The 23,004-nt window shown below is 45.4% G+C and overlaps 1 protein-coding gene across 1 annotated transcript in view; it reads right to left on the bottom strand.

The window, feature by feature from the left end:
- Positions 1 to 959: 959 nt before the first annotated feature.
- The window catches only part of LOC127573778 (T-box transcription factor TBX22-like), a 94,305-nt gene continuing 72,260 nt past the window's right edge, over positions 960 to 23,004 (bottom strand). The window contains exons 2-9 of the mRNA XM_052022284.1: positions 14,285 to 14,684; positions 13,518 to 13,674; positions 12,730 to 12,831; positions 3,849 to 4,023; positions 2,994 to 3,158; positions 2,517 to 2,581; positions 1,673 to 1,767; positions 960 to 1,531 (exon numbers count right to left, since the gene is read on the bottom strand). Of these exons, the coding sequence (XP_051878244.1) occupies positions 960 to 1,531; positions 1,673 to 1,767; positions 2,517 to 2,581; positions 2,994 to 3,158; positions 3,849 to 4,023; positions 12,730 to 12,831; positions 13,518 to 13,674; positions 14,285 to 14,684 (1,731 nt within the window). The remainder of the gene's footprint in view (positions 1,532 to 1,672; positions 1,768 to 2,516; positions 2,582 to 2,993; positions 3,159 to 3,848; positions 4,024 to 12,729; positions 12,832 to 13,517; positions 13,675 to 14,284; positions 14,685 to 23,004) is intronic.

Below are 23,004 nucleotides of genomic sequence, written 5' to 3'. Positions count from 1 at the left end.
CTTTGACCCTTTGAAGCGTGACAAAAGGATACTAGACTCAAAGCAACTACTTTGTTTGGATAGTGTTGTTCAAAGATTGTTATATATACACATATAGGTTTAATTCTCTTCAAAATATTGCTGCCAGCTACTGTCCTGGGAGTTAACCGGTGCTTCCAGTGACTTCCGCGTTGATGAAGTATTAATACATCAGATCATCAGAAACATTTCGGGACAATGTTCCACCAGTGGTTCCAACACGCTGCCCTTGTGTTCTGTCTTTTCACAAACGCGATGCTGTTAGGTTTCATATGTTGAAGAGAATGATATTCAAATGCGCATAATACTTTCAAATCTCAGATACAAAATAGTCCTACCGCACGTTTAGAAATCTACATCTGATAAACTGTATTTTAAATATGTTTGTGTGGAGAAGTGGCCCCACGTTCAGGATGTGAGCGCCGAGCTAAAGGAGTGCTCGCGGTGCTCTGTGTTGTGTTGGGGTCTGCGTGGAGGACATTTCGGCGCGGCCAATTGACGTTGAATGTGTGTAGAGGTCCAAGCCTTCCAAAGTATTCTATTTTGGAGGAACAGAGTGCGCCATAAAGTGTCGAGGAAGGGTTTGTGTGAAGTGTAAGAATCTATCGGACTGTGCCTTGCAATATGTTACCCCCTTTGTCTCTGTACAAAGTCAAACATACAGTGTGGGCGGGTGTCGCTGGTTTCCGAGGAATGAATTGTAGAACGAAACTTCAACCCGACAACAACTTTACAATGAATCTCCCATCCAATTCAGAGCTGTTCTGCTGAGTTCGGCATTTTCCGAAATTGCATGTTGTTTTTCTTTTAACAGCAAAAGCCGGTCACAGACGTTGGTGAATCGCTGTCCTGCGTGGAAACAAGTCCCGCAATGTACTTCCAATCGCCTGTTCCCAGGGCAAGCGGACATTTACAGTTCTCCCCGTTGTGCCCTCGCCTGGTTAGAGGCAGTGGTTGACAGTCTGGGTCCACCGGACTGTCTTACCCTCTCTGAAGCTCTGCTCAGTTACCGGAGAGCCTGCGGTGCGCTGGGTCCCCAGTTTGAGTGGACCTGCCGCCAGTCTAGAAGGTGCGGACACACTGTACCCACAGAGAGAGTGAGGGCGCCGCGCACACCAGCCGTGGGGACTGAGGTCCGGCTGAGCCTCGGTACCCGCTGGGTGCGCCAGGTGAGACAGAAGCACAGTGGGAGCGAGGTGCAGACCGTGCCCGCTGCCCTCTCCACCTCTCCCGGTCAGCGCCGTGAGTGAGGACACGGAGGGGACACGAAGCATGAGCGGCGGAGCTCTCTGTGTGACCAACAGGTCGGGGGGCGAGGTGTCGCAGGCCGGCAGGGCGAAGCGCTGGGGTCCAGGGCCGCCCTTGTCACACACCGGGCTGTAGCGGGCGGTGTTCCGGCATGTCACCGCGAGGGATCCCGCGCCGAAGTGAAGCAGCCCCGGCGAGCAGGTCGGAAGCAGCTCGGAGCGGGTCCCGGTACCGGGTCTCCCCAGCGGGCAGTCGAAGCAGCCGGCTGCGGAAGGAAGGTTCACAGATTAAAAGGCAGCCTGGAATTGGCTGAGGAGGTGGTGGTGGAAGAGACAGAGACTTATTGAAAGATTGAACATTTTGTTGAGGTCACATGGATTCACGGATTCAGAGACATTGCACACACCTGTTTTTTGGATGTCAAATGCCTGAAAACCCAGCGATGGCCGGCAGTTCGTGGGCCTCCAGGGGTAATTGTCCATCACTTGCTCCAGACCAACCCTAAATGCAAGAGGACAGTTTAATCGCGCCTACAGTATCCAAGGTATAACGACTATTCTGGGAACACCTGACAGTCACGTGTCTCTTGGAAAATGAACCCCCATTCAAAAGTCCCCAATTACTGTAATCACTCTAACTATCTGCAAGTTACCTGATAACACTGTGTGGACACAGCTCAGCACATCATTGAAACCAGCCTCCCCTCCACGGACTCTGTCTACACTTCTCGCTGCCTCCATAAAGCAGCCAACATTATCAAAGACCCCACACACCCCAGACATTCTTTCTTCTTCCCTTCCCAACCGGCAGAAGATACAAAAGCTTGAAAGCATGTATCACCGGGCTCAAGGACAGTTTCTATCCTGCTGTTATAAGACTATTGAAGGGTCCTCTTGTACCATAAGATGCATTCTTGACCTCACAATCTACCTCGCCATGGCCTTGCAGCTTATTGTCTGCCTGCACTGCACTTTCTCTATAACTGTAACACATTATTCTGCATCCTGTTATTGTTTTCCCTTGTACTACCTCAATTCATTGATGTGATGAAATGATCTGTATGGACGACATGCAAAAGAAAACTTTTCACGGTACCTCGGTGCCCGTGACAATAATAAACCAATAAACACCCCCTGTTAACCAACTAGCAGCGTTTAGGATGATATCTGAATCTGTAACTCCATCGCCGCGCACAGAAGAATCTATGAACTATTGAAATAAAGGTTTCGCCAGACCAGGACTGTGTGTACCTGTTTCTCCCGGGATCCCTAAAACCTTTAGCGAAAGGATTTCTGTCAATTTTCAATCTTGTGATCTACAAGGAAAGTAAAAGGGGTTACAATAAATAATAGGTTGATTTAAAAGCTGAAGGTTAGAAGCCACACTCGGAAAGGTTTGGGACATAATGGAAAACTGACAGAAAAACACGGCAGAAAGGGCGGTGCTTCGATCGGGGATTCAAAGAACTTTAGTATCAGAAAATTAAGTTCCAGTAAATAACGTAGAATCGAGATTTAAGATGAAAAGAATGTTGTTTTATATAAACATGTAAATCGATAAAGGTGTATAATCAAATTAATGCAATGTGTGTAATTGGATTGTGTCCAGAATTCAGCCGTTATACGGGAGGTGACTTCCCCTCAGCTGTCCGTTCCCTTTCTCTCCCCTTCCCTCCCTTCCCGCTGCCCCCCTCTCGCCCCCTCCCGCCTGTCAGTGCCACTGTTTACCTGTTGGTTCTGATAAGCTGTCACAGTGGTGAACTCTGTCTCTGGAAAGGCGAAGGTGTGCAGTCCATGGGGCGGGAGGCGCTGATTTACAGAGAGATCCGTGTCCGCCTCCTTCACTACCACATGGATCCGCGGACGGTACCTGTGCATGGATTGCAGGATAATCTGGCGGGAATGATACAAATGTTGGATCAGCGTTGTATTTACAACAAAAATAACACATATTGTGTGCATTAAACTGCCCATCATCTCCCTTGCGTTGTACTGTACGTGTCGACACAGACTACATGTTCGATTAACGAACAAACAAGCTAAAGTTAAAAATCCTCCGCTCATGTGTTTGAAACTGCGAGCTACTTCCCTGCTCACCGTGAGCCCACTGGATTTACTCCACTGCTGCTGTGGGTTCTGCTCAACACCGGCTCAGCCCGGGGAATGGACAAGCTGCCGTTTCTCGTTTGGCCCAGCCCAGCCCAGCCCCACAGACCGGTGTGGGAGCGCGACTCCCGTAGTGCACTGACCATTAAATGCCAGACTCGTGTGTGCCGGCTCTGTAAAAGAACCGCCGAACGATACCCAGTCGTCTGCTCGCTTCCCAAACTCCAGCACCTTCCTCCCTTTTAAAGCACCGACCCAATTCCCCTTGAAAATTTGTTATTGAATCTGCCGCCAGTATCATTCCGGGTCATGACACGAACGCGTTATTACTGAGGTGTTACCGTGCGGTCTACACACTCACTCAGACCTGAAGGTTCGTCCACACAATATGTTTGTTGGGCTGATTCGGATTGTGGCTACAAGGCCACAGTTTTCAGGGGAGGGGGTGTGCACTTCTGAGACGACGATAACTCTTACATGTCCTTTCTGGTCCAAGTCGTTGTTGGTAAGTTTCACCCGGTCGAAGCTGATGACCTGTTTCATCCAGGACTGTCCTGAAGTTGGCGAGTCGGGGTGGACGTAGAGTCGGGGCGTCAGCGGAGACTGTTCGCTGTTTCCGGCCACCATCCACTGGGAACTGTGGTACACGTACCTGCCAACATCATACACGTGTACAAGTCTCTGGAAAAATTCCCATTCAATTCCCCCTGCAGAAAGCCTTTGTGACAGACAATGTTTTCAAGATCAGAAGCAGTTTTTGTTTTGCGAGTTCCCTAGATCTGCGGTGACCAGAAACGGGTTCATTATGTGCCATTATGTTGAACAGTCAAACTTCCTCTTAACCTTCTCTGCTCTAAGGAAAACAGTTCTATAGACATCCCATCCATCTGAAATTCTAATTACTATTTCCTAGACCAATGTACATTGAATAGTGTCTCATCTAAAACCTAAGGATACACATTCAGTAAATTGCTTTGAAGAGCGGTTACTGCCACATAAGATTATAGAGCTGTTGACGGATAGATCTCACTTTGCGGTATTTTCTATACCCGCAGTCACTGACTGGTTACTTTTTGCCCCATGGTTTCGATCTGCAGCTCACGTACAACGTTCTACATAAACGACAAACGTTTACATGTTTCGATTTGTTATGTAAGTAATTCAGAAGGTAAATAAGCTTTTATTGCTAGGGGGTAAGAGTTCAAAAATAGAGAGGTATTGTTACAATTGTACTGGGTGTTAGTGAGGCTGCAACTGAAGTATTGTACACAGTTTTGGTCCTCTTATTTAAGGATATTGGAGGCAGTCAGATGAGATTCATTAGGCTAATTCCTGGAAGGACAGGGTTCTCCTATCACAATAGCTAAAAATGTAGACTGTGGAGTTTAGAGGAATGAGTGCTGATGTTAGTGAAACATTTAAGCTCCTTAGGTAGCATGACAAAGTAGATGTTGAGATGTTTCCTCCGGTGGACAAATCTGGAATGAGGGGATACTGTCAACAGTCTAGGGGTTACATGTTTCAGACATGACAGAGAGGGGTGTAAAAGAGGTGGGGGAGTTGCGCTACTGATAGGGAAAATGTCACAGCTGCACTCAAAGAGGACATCCACTGAGGCAATATGGGTAGAGCTCAGGAATAAGAAAGATGCAAACACTCTGATAGGGTTATACTACAGGCCGCCCAATAGCTAGTGGAAGATAGAGGAACAGATACGTAGCAGATTATGGAAGAATGTAAAAACAACAGGGTTGTCATAATGGGTGACTTTAACTTTCCCAATATTGACTGGGACTCCCTTAGTGCCAGTGGCTTGGGCGGGGCAGAATTTTTTCGGTGCATCCAGGAGGGTTTCTTGAAATAATATGTGGATAGTCCAACCTGAGTAGGGGCCATATTAAACCTTGTACCAGGGAATGAGCCTAGCCAGGTGATCAAATTTCTGTAGGGTAGCATTTTGGGAACAATGATCATCATTCCATAAGTTTTAAGATAGTTATGGATAAGAATAAGACTAATTCTTGGGTGAAAGTGCTAAATTGGGGAGAAGCCTAATTACAACAGGGGGACTGGAGAAAGTAGACTGGGAGTAGCTGGGAATTAATACATATCTGATATGTGGGAGCTGATTAGAGTTCAGGACCAGCATGTTCCTGTGATGATGAAACATGGGGATGGCAAGATTTGGCAACCTTGAATGATGAGAGACATTTTAAATTTAAACAGAAAGAGAAAGGAAGCTTATTTAAGGTTAGGAAGCTGAAATCAGACAGGGCCTAAAGGAAGCAGGAAATAACAAGCAAGGAATTAAGAGGGTTAAAAGGGGCCACGAAATGTCCTTGCCACATAGGATTAAGGAGAATCCCAAGGCATATTAGGAGCAAGAGGATTGCTTGGGACAGGGTAATTCCACTCAAGGACAAGGGAGAGAATTAATGTCTTGAGTGAGAGAAAGTGGGTGAGGTCCTTATGATCAATTTACATTGGTACCCACCAAGGAGAAAGACATAGGGGATAGCGAGATCAAGGAGGGTATGTTGATATTTCACAGCATGTCAGTATTAAGAAGGAGGTGGTGTTGGGGCTCTTGAAAAACATTAAGATTGGTAAGTCCCCAGGGTCTGATGGGATCTATCTCAGGATATGGGGGGGGGGGGGGTGAATTTCTGGGGCCTTGACAGAGATGTTTGTATCTTATTTAGCCATGGGCTAGGTCCCAGAAGACTCAAAGATAGCCAATGTCGTTCCTATGTTTAAGAAGGGCAATAGGAATAATCCAGGATATTACAGGCCAGTGAACCTTACATTAATGATAGGGAAATTATAGAACCATAGAACAATACAGCACAATAAGGCCCTTCGGCCCATCAAGTTGTGCCGACCTTCAAACTACTCCGAAGACTATCTAACCCCTTCCTCCCATATATCCCTCCATCTTAAATTCCTCCATATGTTTTTCTAACAATCTCTTCAACTTGTCCAATGTATCAGCCTCCACCACCACCCCTGGCAGCACATTCCATGCACCAAACACTCTCTGGGTGAAAAACCTCCCTCTGATATCTACTTTGAACTTCCCACCCATTACCTTAAAGCCAAGCCCTCTTGTATTGAGCATTGGTGCTCTGGGAAAGAAGCACTAGCTCTCCACTCTATCTATTCCTCTTAATACTTTGCATACCTCTATCATGTCTCCTCTCATCCTCCTTCTCTCCAATGAGTAAAGCCCTAGCTCCTTTAGTATCTCCTCATAATCTATCCTTTCCAATGCCTCCACATCCTTCCTATAATGAGGTGACCAGAACTGGACACAGTACTCCAAGTGTGGTCTAACCAGAGTTTTGTAAAGTTGCATCATCACTTTGCGGCTCTTAAACTCGATCCCACGGTTTATGAAAGCTAAAATCCCATAAGCTTTCTTAACTCCCCTATCCACCTGTGTGGCAATTTTCAGTGATCTGTGGATATGAACCCCCAGATCCCTCTGCTCCTCTACACTGTCCAGAATCCTGCCATTTACCTTGTATTCCACCTTGGAGTTTGTCCTTCCAAAGTATGCCACCTCACACTTCTCCGGATTAAACTCCATCTGCCACTTATCAGCCCAGCTTTGCATCCTCTCAATATTCCTACATAAGCTTTGACAACCCACCACACTATCCACAACACCAACGATCTTTGTGTCATCTACAAACTTGCTAACCCACCCTTCCACACCCTCATCTAAGTCATTAATAAATATCATAAAAAGTAGAGGTCCCAGAACCGATCCTTGTGGGACATCACTAGTCACAGCCCTCCAATCTGAATGCACTCCTTCCACCACAACCCTCTGGTTTCTACAGGCAAGCCAATTCTGAATCCACACAGCCAGGCCTCCCTGGATCCCTTAGCCTCTGACCTTCTGAACAAACCTACCATGCGGAACCTTGCCAATGCCTTACTAAAAGTCCATGTAAACCATATCTACTGCACTACCCTCATCAATCTTCCTGGTCACCTCCTCCAAGAACCCTATCAGGCTAGTGAGGCAAGATCTTCCCTTCACAAATCCATGCTGGCTGTCTCTAATCAGTACATGATTCTCTAAATGCTCATAGATCCTATCTCTAAGAATCCTTTATAACAGCTTGCCCACCACAAACGTAAGGCTCACTGGTCTGTAATTCCCTGGACTAACCCTACTAACTTTTTTGAACAAGGGAACAACATTCGCCACCCTCCAATCCTGCGGTACCATCCCCGTGGACAACGAGGACTCAAAGATTCTAGCCAATGGTTCAGCAATCTCCTCCCTCGCCTCATGAAGCAGCCTGGGGAATATTCCGTCAGGCCCCGGGGACTTATCTGTCCTAATATTTTCTAACAGCTCCAACACATCCTCGCTCTTGATATCTACACACTTTAGAACATTACCCTTCCCAACACTGTCCTCAGCATCATTAAGACCCCTCTCCTTGGTGAATACTGAAGAGAAGTATTCATTGAGAACCTCACCCACTTCCACAGCTTCCAGGCACATCTTCCCACCTTTGTCTTTAATCAGACCTACCTTTACTCTAGCCATCCTTCTGCTCTTCACGTTCGAGTAAAAAGCCTTGGGATTCTCCTTAATCCTACTCGCCAAGGCCTTTTCATGTCCCCTTCTCATGCTCCTCAGCCCCTTCTTAAGTTCCCTTCTTGCTACTCTTTGTGAAGGGAAGATCTTGCCTCACAAGCCTGCTAGGGTTCTTTGAGGAGGTGACTAGGAAGATTGATGAGGGTAGTGTAGTGGATGTGGTCTACATGGGTTTAGTAAGGCGTTTGACAAGGTTCCGCATGGTAGGCTTCTTCTAAAGGTCAGAGGCCAAGGGATCCGGGGAAGCTTGGCCATGTGGATTCAAAATTGGCTTGCCTGTAGAAAGCAGAGGGTTGTGGTGGAGAGAGTGCATTCCGATTGGAGGGCTGTGACTAGTGGTGACCCACAGGGATCAGTTCTGGGACCTCTACTATTTGTGATATTTATTAACGACTTAAATGAGGGTGTGGAAGGATGGGTTTGCAAGTTTGCAGATGACACAAAGATCGGTGGTGTTGCGGATAGTGTGGAGGGCTGTAGAAGCTTGCAGAGGGAAGCTTGCAGAGCTGGGCTGACAAGTGGCAGATGGAGTTCAATCCAGAGAAGTGTGAGGTAGTACACTTTGGAAGGACAAACTCCAAGGCGGAGTACAAGGTAAATGGCAGGATTCTGGACAGTGTAGAGGAGCAGAGGGATCTGGGGGTTCATATCCACAGATCACTGAAAGTTGCCTCGCAGGTGGATAGGGTAGTTAAGAAAGCTTATGGGATGTTAGTTTTCATAAATCGGGGGATTGACTATAAGAGCCATGAAGTGATGATGTAGCTTTACAAAGCTCTGGTTAGGCTACACATAGAGTACTGTGTCCATTTCTGGTCACCTCATTAGAAGGATGTGGAGGCATTGGAAAGGGTGCAGAGGAGATTTACCAGGATGTTGCCTGGATTAGAGAGTATGGATTATGAGGAGAGACTAAAGGAACTAGGGCTCTCCTCTTTGGAGAGAAGGAGGATGAGGGGAGACATGATAGAGGTATACAAGATATTGAGAGGAATAGATAGAGTGGACAGCCAGCGCCTCTTTCCCAGGGCGCCAATGCTCAAAACAAGACGACATGGCTTTAAGGTATTTGGTGGGAAGTTCAAGGGTGATGCCAGAGGGACGTTTTTCACACAGAAAGTGGTTGGTGCATGGAATGCGCTGCCTGGGGTGGTGGTGGAGGCTGATACATTGGACAATTTCAAGAGATTGTTAGATAAGCATATGGAGGAACTTAAGTTAGAGGGATATGTGGGAGGAAGGGGTTAGTCTTCGGTGTGGTTTGAAGGGCGGCACAACATGGTGGGCCAAAGGGCCTGTATTGTGCCGTATTGTTCTATGGTTCTATGGTTCTATTCCTCATGAGCCCTGTCTGATCCTTGCTGCTTACACCTTATGTATGCTGCCTTCTTCTTCCTAACTAATTGTTCCACCTCCCTTGTCACTCATGGTTCCTTCACCCTGCCATTCCTTCCCTGCCTCACCGGGACAAACTTATCCCTAACATCCTTCAAGAGATTCCTGAACATCGACCACATCTCTGTAGTACATTTCCCCTCAAAAATGTCACCCCAATTTACACTCTCAAGTTCTCGCCTTATAGCCCCATAATTCGCCTTTCCCCAATTAAATATCTTCCCGTCCTCTTTGCTCCTATCTTTGTCCATGACAATGCTAAAGGTTATGGAGCAGTGGTCGCTGTCCCCCAAATGCTCACCCACTGAGAGATCTGTCACCTGACCCGGTTCATTACCTAAAACTAGATCTAATATGGCATTCCCTCTAGTCGGCCTGTCAACATACTGTGACAGGAATCCATCCTGTACACACTTAACAAACTCTGCCCCGTCTAAACCTTTGGCACTAAGCAGGTGCCAATCAATATTTGGGAAGTTGAAGTCTCCCACTATAATAATCCTGTTATTTTGGCATCTTTCCAAAATCTGCCTCCCAATCTGTTCCTCAGTATCACTACCACTACCAGGGGGCCTATAGAATACTCCCAGTAGAGTAACTGCTCACTGTCACAGAACCTCCTATCTGTTTCCCTGACTATCGTGTCCCCTATCACTACTGTCTTCCTCTTCTCCTCCCTTCCGTTCTGAGCAGCAGAACCAGTCCTAGTGTCAGAGACCTGGCTACTGCTGCTAGGCCCCTGCAGGTCATCCCCCCCAACAGCTTCCAAAGCGGAAAACCTGTTATTGAGGGGAACAGCCTCCAGGGTCCTCTCCACTACCTGCCTGTTCATTTTCTTTTTCCTTTTCCCTACCCTGACAGTCACCCTTCTAGCTACTTCCTGGACTCCAGAAGTACCTGCTGTAAGGGTGGTGACTGTCTCCTGATGTACAGTATCTACATAACTCTCTCCCTCCCTGATACTCTGCAGTGTTTGAATCTGCAACTCCAGCTCATCAAGTTTGAGCCGAAGTTCCTCCAGCCTCAAGCACTTACTGCAGATGTGGTCATTGTGGACCGCAGCAAGGTCCATGACCTCCTACATCAAGCAGCTGCAGCATACCACCATGTCCTCCATCTGAACTAATTCTCTTTTTCTCCCTACCTAGTTTTTTCCTCCTTAAAAATTTATAACAGATAACAGGTAAACCTTACCTTTACTTACCAGCTACTCATCTGCCTCACCCTTTTAAGCCAAAGCCCCTTGAGCCAAAGCCCAAATCACTCTGCTTCCCCCTCACTCAGCTGCCCGCTCCGACGCTGCCCGCTGGATATGGCAGATTTCTTTTTAAACTGTGCACACGCTAACGACTGACATCACGCGCCTGTGCACTTCCTCCCCACTGTCTCCGAAACCGTTAGAAGAAAGAGAAAAAAAACACTTAGCTTCTCGGAGTTCCTCGGCCGTTTCCGTGGAGTTCCAAGGAGATTATTGGAGAAGATTTTTGGGGACTGCATTTGGAAAAACAGGCACTTATTATGGAGCATGGGTTTGTGCAGGGGAGGTCATGTCTTACAAACTTGACTGAGCTTTTTGAGGAGGAGATGAAGATGATTGATGAGGGTAGGGCAGAGGATGTTGATAACATGGACTTTAGTAAAACTTTCAACAAGGTCCCTCACGTAGGCTGATCTAGAAGATTAAGATGCACAGGATCCAATGGTGATTTGGTAAGATGGATCTAAAATTGGCTTGGTCAGTGAAGTCAGAAGGTAGTGGTGAAGGGGTGTTATTCTGACTGGAAGTCTGTGACCAGTGGGGTTCTGTAGAGGTCAGTGCTGGACTCTCTGTTGTTTGTAATATATATAAATGATTCAGATGAAAATGTAAGTTGTCTAATTCATAAATTTGCATGCAATTGATGGAGTTGTACATAATGAGGATGGATGTCAAAGGCAATAGTTGGATGTAGATTATTTGAAAATTTGGGCAGAGAAATGGCAGATGAAGTTTAATCTGGCCAAATCTGAGTTGTTGCAGTTTGGGTGATCAAATATTAAGGACAGTACACAGTTGGTGGCAGGACCCTTAACAGTGTTGATGTACAGAGGAATCTTGAGGTCCAAATCCAAAGCTGCCTGAAAGTGGCTGCACAAGTTGATCGGGTGGTAAGAAAGGCATATGGTATATACATTGAGTGGGGCATTGAGTATAAAAGTTGAGAAGTCATGATGCAGCTGTAAAAAACTTTGGTTAGGCCACATTTGGAGTAACGTCTGCAGTTCTGGTCACCACACTATTGGAAGGATGTGGAGGCTTTGGAGAAGGTGCAGAAGAGGCTCACCAGGATGTTGCCTAACTGTAAGGAGAGGTTGGGCAAACTTGTGTTGTTTCCCCTGGAGTTCCAGAAGCTGAGGGGAAACCTGCTAGAAGTTTATAGAATTATGAGAGGGCTCAATAGATATTCAGAGTCTTTTTCCCTGGGTGGAAATGTCAAATACGAGAGGCATAGGTTTAAGATGAGAGGGGGAAAGTTTAAAGGAGACGTGTAAGGCAAGTTTATTACACAGAGAGTGGTAGGTGCCTGCAACATGCTGTCAGAGAAGGTGGTAGAAGCAGATATGATGGCAATGTTTCAGAGGCATTTAGATAGACACATGGACAGGCAGGGAATAGACCATGTGTAGGCGGATGGGATTAGTTAGATTGGCATCTGGTTGGGCCTGTTCCTGTGCTGTACAGTTCCATGTTCTCTGTTCCATGTTCTATATTCTATGTTCTGTGTTCTGTGTCTTATGTTTAAGACCATTTAAAACTGAGGTGTGGACTTCTCACAGGATGGTTAATCTCTGTAACTCTGTACTTCAGAGGGTTGTGAACATTCAAACATCGGGGTACTGAAATTGGTGGATATCGTTGTGAAAGGTTGGGGAATTAAGGGTTATGGGGAACTGGCACAGAAGAGGAGTTGAGACTTGGGATAGATCAGCCATGATCATACTAAATGGCGGGGTAGGATTGAGGGCCCGAGAGGCCTACTCGTACTCCTATTTTCTTGTGAATTCTCATGTCTACTCATATGTCGTATAATGTTGAACTCATGTAATATTCTCTTGACTCTAAAGTTGAGGGAATCTTGTTTTGTAGGCAAAAATATATGTTCCCCAGGGAGTCGGTATGAGCTGATTAAGTTCCAGTTGAAGTTAATTACTCATCTAATTGCTGAATGGTTATTTAAAGAGAATTAAAGGATGCCCGCTTTACTGTCTGTGTGTGTCATGTTTTCTACAGGGCAGCGGCGTCGGTTTGTCACCGTGCCGGTGTAGAACTCAGTCTTCACGATGAAGATCTGAAGCGAAAGGTACCTGTATCTCTTGGAATCCACGGGGATAATATCCATGGCGATGTAATAGTGCTGCTCGGGTTCCAGACCTCTGATTTTCACCCTGACGGCGGGAAACATGCGCCTGTGCAGGAATCAGCACCGTTAGAACTGAATGTGCACTTTGACCCGCCTCACCAAGGTAGAGGCAGACAAAGTACGAAACATTATCGAGTTGTAAATGGGGTTTCTTCACTGGTTGAAGAACCTGCCTCGCCGATTCTGCCGATCTATAATCAATGCCGCTTGCAGTGTCTTCCAGGCAATCCCATTATTTGGGGAAATACAAATCTTAACATTAAAATCTTAACTTTTTTAAAGTGAAAACCACAAATCAGTGGGCTCGCTTTTAATGTACGTAGAGGCGACAGAACTGCATTGCGGTAAATGTCTGATATTAATATAAACTTCTGATTCCATTTCCAAAACTCCAAATTACAGACATTTATAAACCTTCCAAATGAACAGATCATTCAACCCTAAACGCCAGCCTCAAAATAAATCTCCAGCCAAGCAAACACATTTCTGGAAGTAACTGGACCCGTTCATCAGAACTGATTTAAGACATTAATCCACATTATACCTTGCAAATCTTCAGTTAACTCAAGTGAGATTCTTTTTGTTTTTACTTTATCGATTTTTTTCCAACGGGCAATGCCTCTTAAAAACAACTAGTTTTCGTTATGTTCGTTATACGCCGAGGAAGGAACATCCACAGTAAATGAAGGAAGTGAAAGGGTCTGCACGTCGTGCACAGAGCCAGTGTCTCACCTGCCAGCTTTCGTGATGATCATCTCGGTTCCAATCTCATGAAACCTCTTCCAAAGATCCGTCCCTTGTAATTCTACCTGTGGACCTTCAGAGGCACCGCCGAGTGATCCGGGAGACGGAGACGTAAGGGTTTTGGCCCCTTCTGCTCTCGCCTCCTCTGATTGATCATATGCAAGAAATCAAGAACAATATTCTGATCGAAACAGTCACCAACCCACTTCCAGTGCGGCCGCCTCACTCGCGGTTACATTAACCTCCCGAAGCCCCCAGCTCATTGACACGGTTTCTCTCTCTCTCTCAAACCATAGCAATCTGGGTGAATTTTAATCTTACTACAGTTTAGCTAACGTAACTCAAACGGCAGTCACGTTTCGGCATCTACTGTCTATTTTGTGAATCCTCAACCACTCGAGCCACTGATATTTTCTATTGTTAATCTATTCTCATTTCCAGAAAGAGAAACCTATCTGTTAAAAAGGGAAAATAAAAGCCCACGGAGGTCGATTCAACCCCGAATAAAAAAACCTGCACGTAAAACGATTAAAAATATATATAACGTGTTAACTGAAAAAAACAAAGGAACATTCGGGACCCCGATTATAAATTATTTAATCGAATTTGGAACAGTATTTAATTATTCCTGAGTTGTTATTACAGTCCCTTGCAGGTTTAATCAAACACTATTGAAGTGTGAAGTCGAGGGAGACCTCTCTGGTATTGAAGTGTGTGGAAGTCAGTTGGATCAATAGTCAGTGTAGAAGACTAACCAGACTGTTCGTCCTCTTCGTACTTCGGTTCCCCGGGCCGATTCCGCATGTCGTTAAATCGGCCTCTCAGCTTCCCATTCCCAATATCTTCATGTTTTCTCTTCAGGGAATTGCCCACTAGAGATTCCACGGAGAAAGCGTGAGCCCTGGAACTGAGAGCCATCGGGCTGCCAACATCCAACATTGGCGGCGACACACCAGCCCGAATACTGAGGGCAGTTGGACTAATCCGCGGGAAGGGACTGGGAGACCGGTCGGATTCTCTCTGAGCCCCAGACTCAATCCCATTCCAGCTAGCGAAAAGCTTTGACCGGATGGCGCGCTCCTGTCTGCACCTCCAGGCAAATGTGCATTTCTTCAGTGTCAAGTGGGGCACTTGTGGAGGGCGAGAGCTCGCCGCCTGTCAAAGTCAAACCAATAATACCAGTGCAGACAAGAACGAGTGAAGCTCCACTCATCACTAATTATAACCAGAGAAGAGCCTACTTTCCACTGGCTGAACGTGGAGATAATCGTTTGCAGCCATACCTGTCTGTGTGTAGGTACAGTATGTGAATGTGGGCATGTGCACATCACTGTCACGTTTTATTAGCCGTGTAACAAGATGAGCTCAACGTTGGCAAATAACCCATCTTAAAAGGGAAATGATCTAATAACTGGCGCAAGTGTCCATCCGTATGTTCTACATATTTATATGTGTATTTATATGTGTGGGCAGTTACACATGTATATCCATAAAATATATGTGTTAATTCCTGTCTGCTGGTCTGTATCTCTGTACACACAAGAACATGTCATGTGTACATGGGCTTATTTTCTAAATCTTGTTAAGTTTTCGTTGATTTGGAAACGCTCCGGGTGTAATCCTGTGTAAGTGCACATGTGGTCAGAACTGTAGAATATCAATCACGGGACTTGCATCTCGATTCGAGAGATGTGTTTCTAAGTGGATAACAGAGAAGAAAGTGTAGGGGGGGTGTGACATGTTGATGAGCTTCTGGAATGGGGGAACCGGTTAAAGTTTGTTATTATAGTCTCTGCATTTTGCAATTATCTCTGCTCTAGGATGCGCTTCCCGAAATACTTCCCCGTTCAGGCACTCGGTGATTCAGTGTGTAAGTCGAACATGGACGTGGAATCCTTTCCATTGGCAGAACTACTATCGGAATATAAAATCACTTGGCATTGCACGTCATTTTCTGTGCCGAAGATTTTCTACCTTTATATCTAATCTAAAACCGCAAATGCGCTGTTCATACATGTGCGATCTGGAGTGACCGCGTCCTTGTAATGTTCAGCTCAGCGCTGACAGCCGAACCCGGCAGGGTCAGTGGGTTAGTTCATAGCCCTGCTCCACAGGGCCCACAGATCATGGCTTGAGAGGCAGCCTGCCCGTCCAGGATTCACACCAGTTCCCCGTAACTACCGCTCCCCTCCATACCAAGAGCTCCGAGCTATTCCAGTCCCTGCAAGTGTTTTCGTTTATTCTTTAGTCGATAGATAAAACCGAATTAATCATGGAACATTGTAAAGACATAGTAAGAATTTATTGCTCCGTAATCTCCAATAAAAAACTGTTTAAAAAGAAAGCAAGTACTCAGACAAAATACTTCAACATTCTCAGTACCGGTAGTGATTTCCCATAGGACCCGTGGAAAAACAAGGTTTAAGTTTTAATAAAACCCCAGAGTTGTTGTTCGTAGGATTTTTACGGTGCCTGATACTTGACATCAGTTTTTGAACAAGTTCGGGAAGCTTAACAACGAGGTGTAAATTTAATTTCAATCTGCCAGAAAGTGCACGTTAACAAGTTCCGACCAGATTCTGCATTCGGACATTGAGCCCCCTTTCTCACGCTCGCCGCCAGCGCTGGAGAATTAACTTGCCCCAGGTAAATTCAACTTTCAATAACCAGATGCACTCAGGGTGGCCAATTATTTATACATTCACAGCATTTAAGCAGGAAAGTTCGATAGAATTTCCACCCGAAAAATGAATTAAGCCATTGAATGCTCCGTGTTGGGCAACCGCACTTTCTTCCTTCTGAATTCTAACCGTGCAAAAGATCACTGAACAAGTTAGCCCAAGTGATTAAAATTCCAGACGCGGTAATATTAAACGAATCAATAAAATATGTATATATTTACAGAATATCTTATTTCACAAATGATTCGTTTACCAAAACAATATTGCCCATACAAAATTATTTTAAATGCAGTCCAATATTTATAACGATGAAGTTGTATTATCGTTTGATTGAAGTCTTCAAGGATTTTACTACTGGGATTTCTTCAGCCAAAATGTAGGCATTTAAAAGGTTCACAATTCCCCACTGATATTCCCCTTACCAATTATAATATTTAATTGTTGTTGCAGTTTAAAATCCACTCTAGTTCTGTTTTTTTTTACTGGCGAATTTAACACGCGTTGTCCAGAAAGACAAAATAAAAGATGAGGCAGGTATACCATATGAGCTGAACGGAACAGAAACACAGCTGATTGACATTTAACTGTTTCCACATGTAAAAATATTTTCTTTCATGAAACTTGAATGGAAATGGACAAGCAAAGGTTTCTCGGAGGATGGGCACAGCTCTGCGGTGCGTTCTCGGTTTCCTTTCTCAATTTCCATTGGATTATTTCAACAATTGCTTTTCTTCTGGTTTATTGAAACTGACCTAATATTTCCAGCAATCTATGCTTGAATGACTGAAACTAAAGAGAACGTGAGATGATGTAGAATTCTCTTCTTTTCGGACAGTACATTCAATATTCTAATCGTAAATGAGATTAAGCTGAGAATGCACTATTTGGAATTTATACTATACTAAGATTACTGAGTACTCTAACCTAAAGAGAGCTTTAAGGGTTATCTTAAAATTTTTAATATTTTAACTTTTCAGTCGATTCGCCTCATGATTTTGAGGAACAGGTATTGTTTCCTTTCTTGTGTCTTATCGGTTAACAAAAGAAAGGTATACCCAACTTTACAGGGCAACGTTACAGGATATTTTAATAGTTAATTACAGAAATAAGTTATAGGTTGCTCACGGGAACCTTAAACGACGATGACAGAATTGCGCTTAGATTTCAAACGGTCAATATGTGTGTGAATATGTGTGTGCATATCTGTGTGTGTTACCACAGATTGTGACAGTTAATTGCTCAGAGCAGTGTGATTAATTTCGATTTGCAGCGATCACATTTCAAACACATCGAAGAAGAAACATGACACACCGCGGTGTTTGCAGAATAAATTATCGCGCCATTCTATTTCTTGTTCAGCCGTGAATTGGATTTCATTCAAATCTTTACTGTTGGAGAATTACTACATTTCTGAATCATTAATTACTGGAAAGTATAATCGTTCCCAAAGCACCAACATGACATGGAACACACAAAAAAAGTGCTGGAAGAACTCAAAAGGCCAGGCCGAAACACCGACTGTTTATTTCCCTCCATCGATGCTGCCTGGCCTGTTGAGTTCCTCCAACATTTTTTTGTGTATTGCTCCAGATTCTGCAGAATCTCCCGTGTAACACTGCATGCAGTACATTAATGTGGTACCTTATTCGGTCCGAGAGGAACCTGCTTTGTAACTCCCAATATAAACTACCTTTTCATGTAAAAAGGATACTCGTGGGTGATTAGCAACTTGTTAAAACTAACGGCGGCGGGGGGGGGGGGGGGGGGGGGGGGGGCAGGCAGGTTGTTGTTGTAAATCGTAAGTTTTCCACAAATTTAGGCACCACAATCCGAATCTTAAAGCTTCAATGTGAACAACTATAATGGGCTGAGACACCTCTTTGATTCGAACCGTTGTGAGAGATTGAGACGGGCGGTAACATCTCTCCATTAAAGGTTTTTTTTATCGTTCGATGAATGGAACCCTTTTAATAACGAAATTTATGGAAATATTTTTAAATCCATCAGTTGTCCTGCCGTAACCGTGTGTATGGGGAGAGTTGAGATTCGCCAAGGGACAGGAGTTCTCTGTGGGGATTGCCCGTTCATCCGTCGACAGTCATGCTGATAGGGATGCAGTTAAACAGGAAATTGGAGCTACATGTAAGAGGGCTGCACGTGTAATCATGAACAACTTTAATCTACATATAGATTGGTCAAATCAAATTAGATATCTTTATCGCATACAGTGAAATGCATCTTTGCGAGGAATATTCTGGGGGCATCCCGCAAGCGTCGCCACGCTGCAGGTGTTAACATAGCATGCCCACGACTTCCTAACCTGTTAGTCTTTGGAATGTGGGAGGAAACCAGAGCACCCAGAGGAAACCCACGCAGACACAGGGAGAACGTATAAACTCCTTACAGACAGTTGTGTTCAGTTCTGTTCGCAGCATTATAGGAAGGATGTGGAGGTGTTGGAGAGGGTGCAGAGGAGATTTACCAGGATGCTGCCTGGATTAGAGCGTATGGAATATGAGGAGAGGCTTAAGGTGCTAGAGCTTTATTCACTGGAAAGGAGGAGGATGAGAGGAGACATGATAGAGGTATATAAAATATTGAGAGGAATAGATAGAGCAGACAGTCAGCGCCTCCTTCCCAGGGCACCAATGCTCAAGACAAGAGGGCATGGCTCTAAGGTTATGGGTAGGAGGTTCATGGGAGATGTCAGGGGGAGGTTTTTCACCCAGAGAGTGGTTGGTGCATGGAATGCACTGCCTGGGGTGATGGTGGAGGCAGATACATTGGACAGGTTCAAGAGTTTGTTGGATAGGCACATGGAGGAATGTGAGATAGAGGGATATGCAGGAGGAAAGGGTTAGATAGTGTGAGGGTGGTTTAATGGATGGCACAACATGGTGGGCCGAAGGGCCTGTTTTGTGCTGTATGATTCTATGGTTCTATGGTTCTATGGAGAGCGGCTGGAATTGAACCCAGGTCGCTGGTGCTGTGATAGTGTTATGCTAACCACTACACTACCGTGCCTGCCTTAATTACCAATAATTACTAATTAGGAATTACTGGAATGTGTACCTGATGGTTCTCACAGTCTCATAACTTCCCCCATTTCTGGTGTATTGGTATTGGTATCTGTTTATTATTGTCACTTATACCGAGGTACAGTGAAAAGCTTGTCTTACAAACCCATCGTACAGGTCAATCCATTACATAGTGCAGTTACATTGAGTTAGTACAAAGTACATTGATATAGTACAGGTAAAAACAGTAACAGTACAGTGTAAAGTCTCACAGCTACAGAGAAAGTGCAGTGCAATAAGGTGCAAGGTCACAACAAGTGACTTGAGGTCATAGTCCATCTCATTGTATAAGGGAACTGTTCAATAGTCTTATCACAGTGGAGTAGAAGCTGTCCTGAAGTCTGGTGGTATGTGTCCTCAGGCTCCTGTATCTTCTACCCGATGGAAGAGGAGAGAAGAGAGAATGTCCCGGGTGGATGGGGTCTTTGATGATGCTGGCTGCTACACCAAGACAACGAGAGGTAAAGAGAGAGTCCAAGGAGGGGAGGCTGGTGTCCGTGATGCGCTGGGCTGTGTCCACAACTCTCTGCAGCTTCTTGCGGTCCTGGGCAGAGCAGCTGCCATACCAAGCCATGATACATCCAGATAGGATGCTTTCTATGGTGCATTAGTAAAAGTTTGTGAGAGTCAAAGGGGACAAACCAAATTTCTTTAGCCTCCTGAGGAAGCAGAGGCACTGGTGAGCTTTCTTGGCTGTGGTATCTGAATGATTTGACCAGGACAGGCTGTTGGTGATGTTCACTCCCAGGAACTTGAAGCTCTCAATCCTCTTGACCTCAGCACCATTGATGTAGACAGGTGCATGTACACCATCCCCTTTCCTGAAGTCAATTACCAGCTCTTTTGTTTTGTTGACGTTGAGGGAAAAGTTGTTGTCATGACACCATTCCACTAAGCTCTCTATCTCCTTCCTGTACTCCGACTTATCGCTGTTTGAGATACAGTCTACAATGGTTGTATCATCTGCAAACTTGTAGATGGAGTTAGAGCAGAATCTGGCCACACTATCGTGAGTGAATAGGGAGTAGAGTAGAGGGCTGAGGATGCAGCCTTGTGGGGCACCAGTGTTGAGAATAATCGTGCCAGAGGTATTGCTGCCTATCCTCACTGATTGCACTCTGTTTGTTAGAAAGTCAGGGATCCAGTTACAGAGGGAGTTGTTGAGTCCTACCTTCACTGACCTTTGTTGGACCAACACACTGAGGAACCAACCAGAGAGCCCAAGTTTAATGTGGGAAAGTGTGAGGCCATGCACCCTAGTAAAAGGAACCTGAAGCAAGACTGTTATCGAAATGGAGAAAGATCGTAGATGAGCCAAGTACAAAGGATCTAAGTAGACACAAGAAACTGCAAATACTAGAACCTGGAGCAACAAACAATCTGCTGGAGGAACTCAGCGGGCTGAGGAGCATCTGTAGGAGGGAAAAAGTTATCAATGTTTCAGGTTAAAACCCTGCATCAGAACTGAGAGTGGAGAGGGGAGATGGCCAGCATAAGGAGGAGAAGGGGAGTGGCGAGAAGTATTCCGAGGCAATTGGTGACAGAGGAGGGGTGTAAGATGACAGGCAGGTAGTGCCAGGTAGGGAAGGGGAGTGGGGGTGGAGTGGGAAGACAGAGGCAGGTGAATGATAAATGGAGGCAGACAGAGGGAGAGGGAAAAGAGAAAAAAACAGATGGAACAGGGTGGGAGAGGAGAGACAGCTGCTGGAGGGCGATAAGCAGGAACACAAAGGGCTACCAGTGCTGGACTCTGATAAGTAAAGGAGGTGACAATGAGAACCATTAGGGGAGAGGTGAAGGGCAGGAAGAACCAGATGGGCAGTAGGGGGAGGGGAGAGGGAAACCTGTGCGTGGTGGGTGGACGGAACCAAGATAGGGGAGGGGAAAGGGAAAAATATGGGTGAAAGGAGCCTGGGGGGAGGGTGGTAAAGGGAACAGAATTGGGAGGACCGGAGGATCAGAAGTGGGGGGGAAGGGGGTGTTGAGAGGGGAAAAAAGGAAAAGGTGGGAGTTTACCTAAAATCGGAAAACTCAATTTTCATTCCATTGGGCTGTAGACTACCCAGATGGAATATAAGGTTTTGCTCCTCCAGTTTGCATTGGGCTTCATTCTGTCAGTAGAGAAGGCCAAGGACGGACAGGTCAGTGTGAGAATGGAAAAGGGAGTTGAAATGTATCTATAGCTGGGAGCTTGGTATGGCCATTGTGGACTAAGCGTAGATGTTCTGTGAAATGGTTACTCAGTCTGTGCTTGGTCTCACTGATGTAGAAGAAGCCACATTGGGGGCACTAAATGTAGTTGACAAGGTTAGGGGAGATGCATGTGAACCTTTACCTCACCTGAAAGGACTATTTAGGTCCCTGGATGGTAGTGAGGTGGATGTGGAGGGATGAGAGAACCAGGGAGTCATAGAGGGAGTGGTCCCTGCAGAAGATGAAAAGGGGTGGGGAGGAGAAGGTGTGGCTGGTGGTGGGATCTTGTTGCAGCTGGTGGAATTGACAAAGGATGATGTGCTGGATGTGGAGGCTCATAGGGTGAAAGGTGAGGATTAGGGGACTTATATCTCTGTTTTGTCTGGGAGGAGGTGGAGTGAGAGCAGAAGTATGAGGAACAGAGGGGATGTGAGATTGGGCTCCATCAAACACAGCAGAAGGGAAGCCACATCTCCTAAAAAAGGAGGACATTTCAGACGTCTTGGAGCAGAAAGCCTCATCTTGAGAGCAGATGCAGTGGAAACAGAGAAACTGGGAGAAAGGACTGGCGTCCTTACAAGAGACAGGGTGGGAAGAGGTGTACTCTAAGTAGCTGTGGGAGTTGGTGGGTTTATAGTAAATTTTGTAATTAACATCAGTGATTATTATGTTAGTAAATAATACCCCTTCACACATAGGTTTCCCCACCCTTACCCCACCATCTGGTTCCAACTGTCATTCAGTTGGACCACACCTGGTATTGTGTATTATTTTCATCTCCCAATTTAAGAAAGGATATATTGGTGTTGGAGACAGTCCAAAAGAGGTTCACTCAGCCAATTCCTGGGATGAGATGGTTATTCTATCACAGGCAGCTAAAAAAATTAGATCTAATATCTTCAGCGTTTGAGAATGAGAGGTGATCTTTTTGAAACAAGTACGATTCTGGGAGACACACAACAGGGTAGATATCGAGATGTTTCCAATGTGGGAGAATCTCAGAGGACACAGTTACAAGGTAAGGGGGCAGGCATTTAAAACTTAGGTGTACAGGGAATTCTTCTTGCAGAAGGTGCTGCATTTCTGCAATTCTCTACTCAAGAAGGTTCTGGAGATCATTAGGTTATTTAAAGAAGTAGATAATTTTTTGAAAGATCAGGGAAGTGAGAGCTTGAGGAATTGTCACAGTGGAGGCAAGTCATATCAAAAGGAGGGGCAGGTTGAGAGCCATAGAATCATACAGCATGGAAACAGGCCCTTTGGCCCAACTTGTCCATGCCAACGTGTTGCCCAGTGAGTTAGTTCCATCTGCCCGCATTTGGCCCATAGCTCTCTGAACCTCTCCTTATCTAGATGGCTTTTAAATGTTGCTAATGTGTCCACCTCAACCACTACCTCTGGCAGCTTATTCCAAATTTGAACCACCCTTTGAGTGAAGAAGCTGTCCCTTTTAAATCTCTTGCCTCTGATCTTAAGCTTATGCCCTCTTGTTTTTAGCACCCCCTCCCTGGAAAAAAGACAAGG

Source organism: Pristis pectinata, chromosome 8, assembly GCF_009764475.1.
Source record: "Pristis pectinata isolate sPriPec2 chromosome 8, sPriPec2.1.pri, whole genome shotgun sequence".
In the NCBI taxonomy this organism is placed as follows: domain Eukaryota; kingdom Metazoa; phylum Chordata; class Chondrichthyes; order Rhinopristiformes; family Pristidae; genus Pristis; species Pristis pectinata.
The sequence above is the reverse complement of the archived record's forward strand: the minus strand, read 5'-3'. Positions and strand labels throughout refer to the sequence as shown.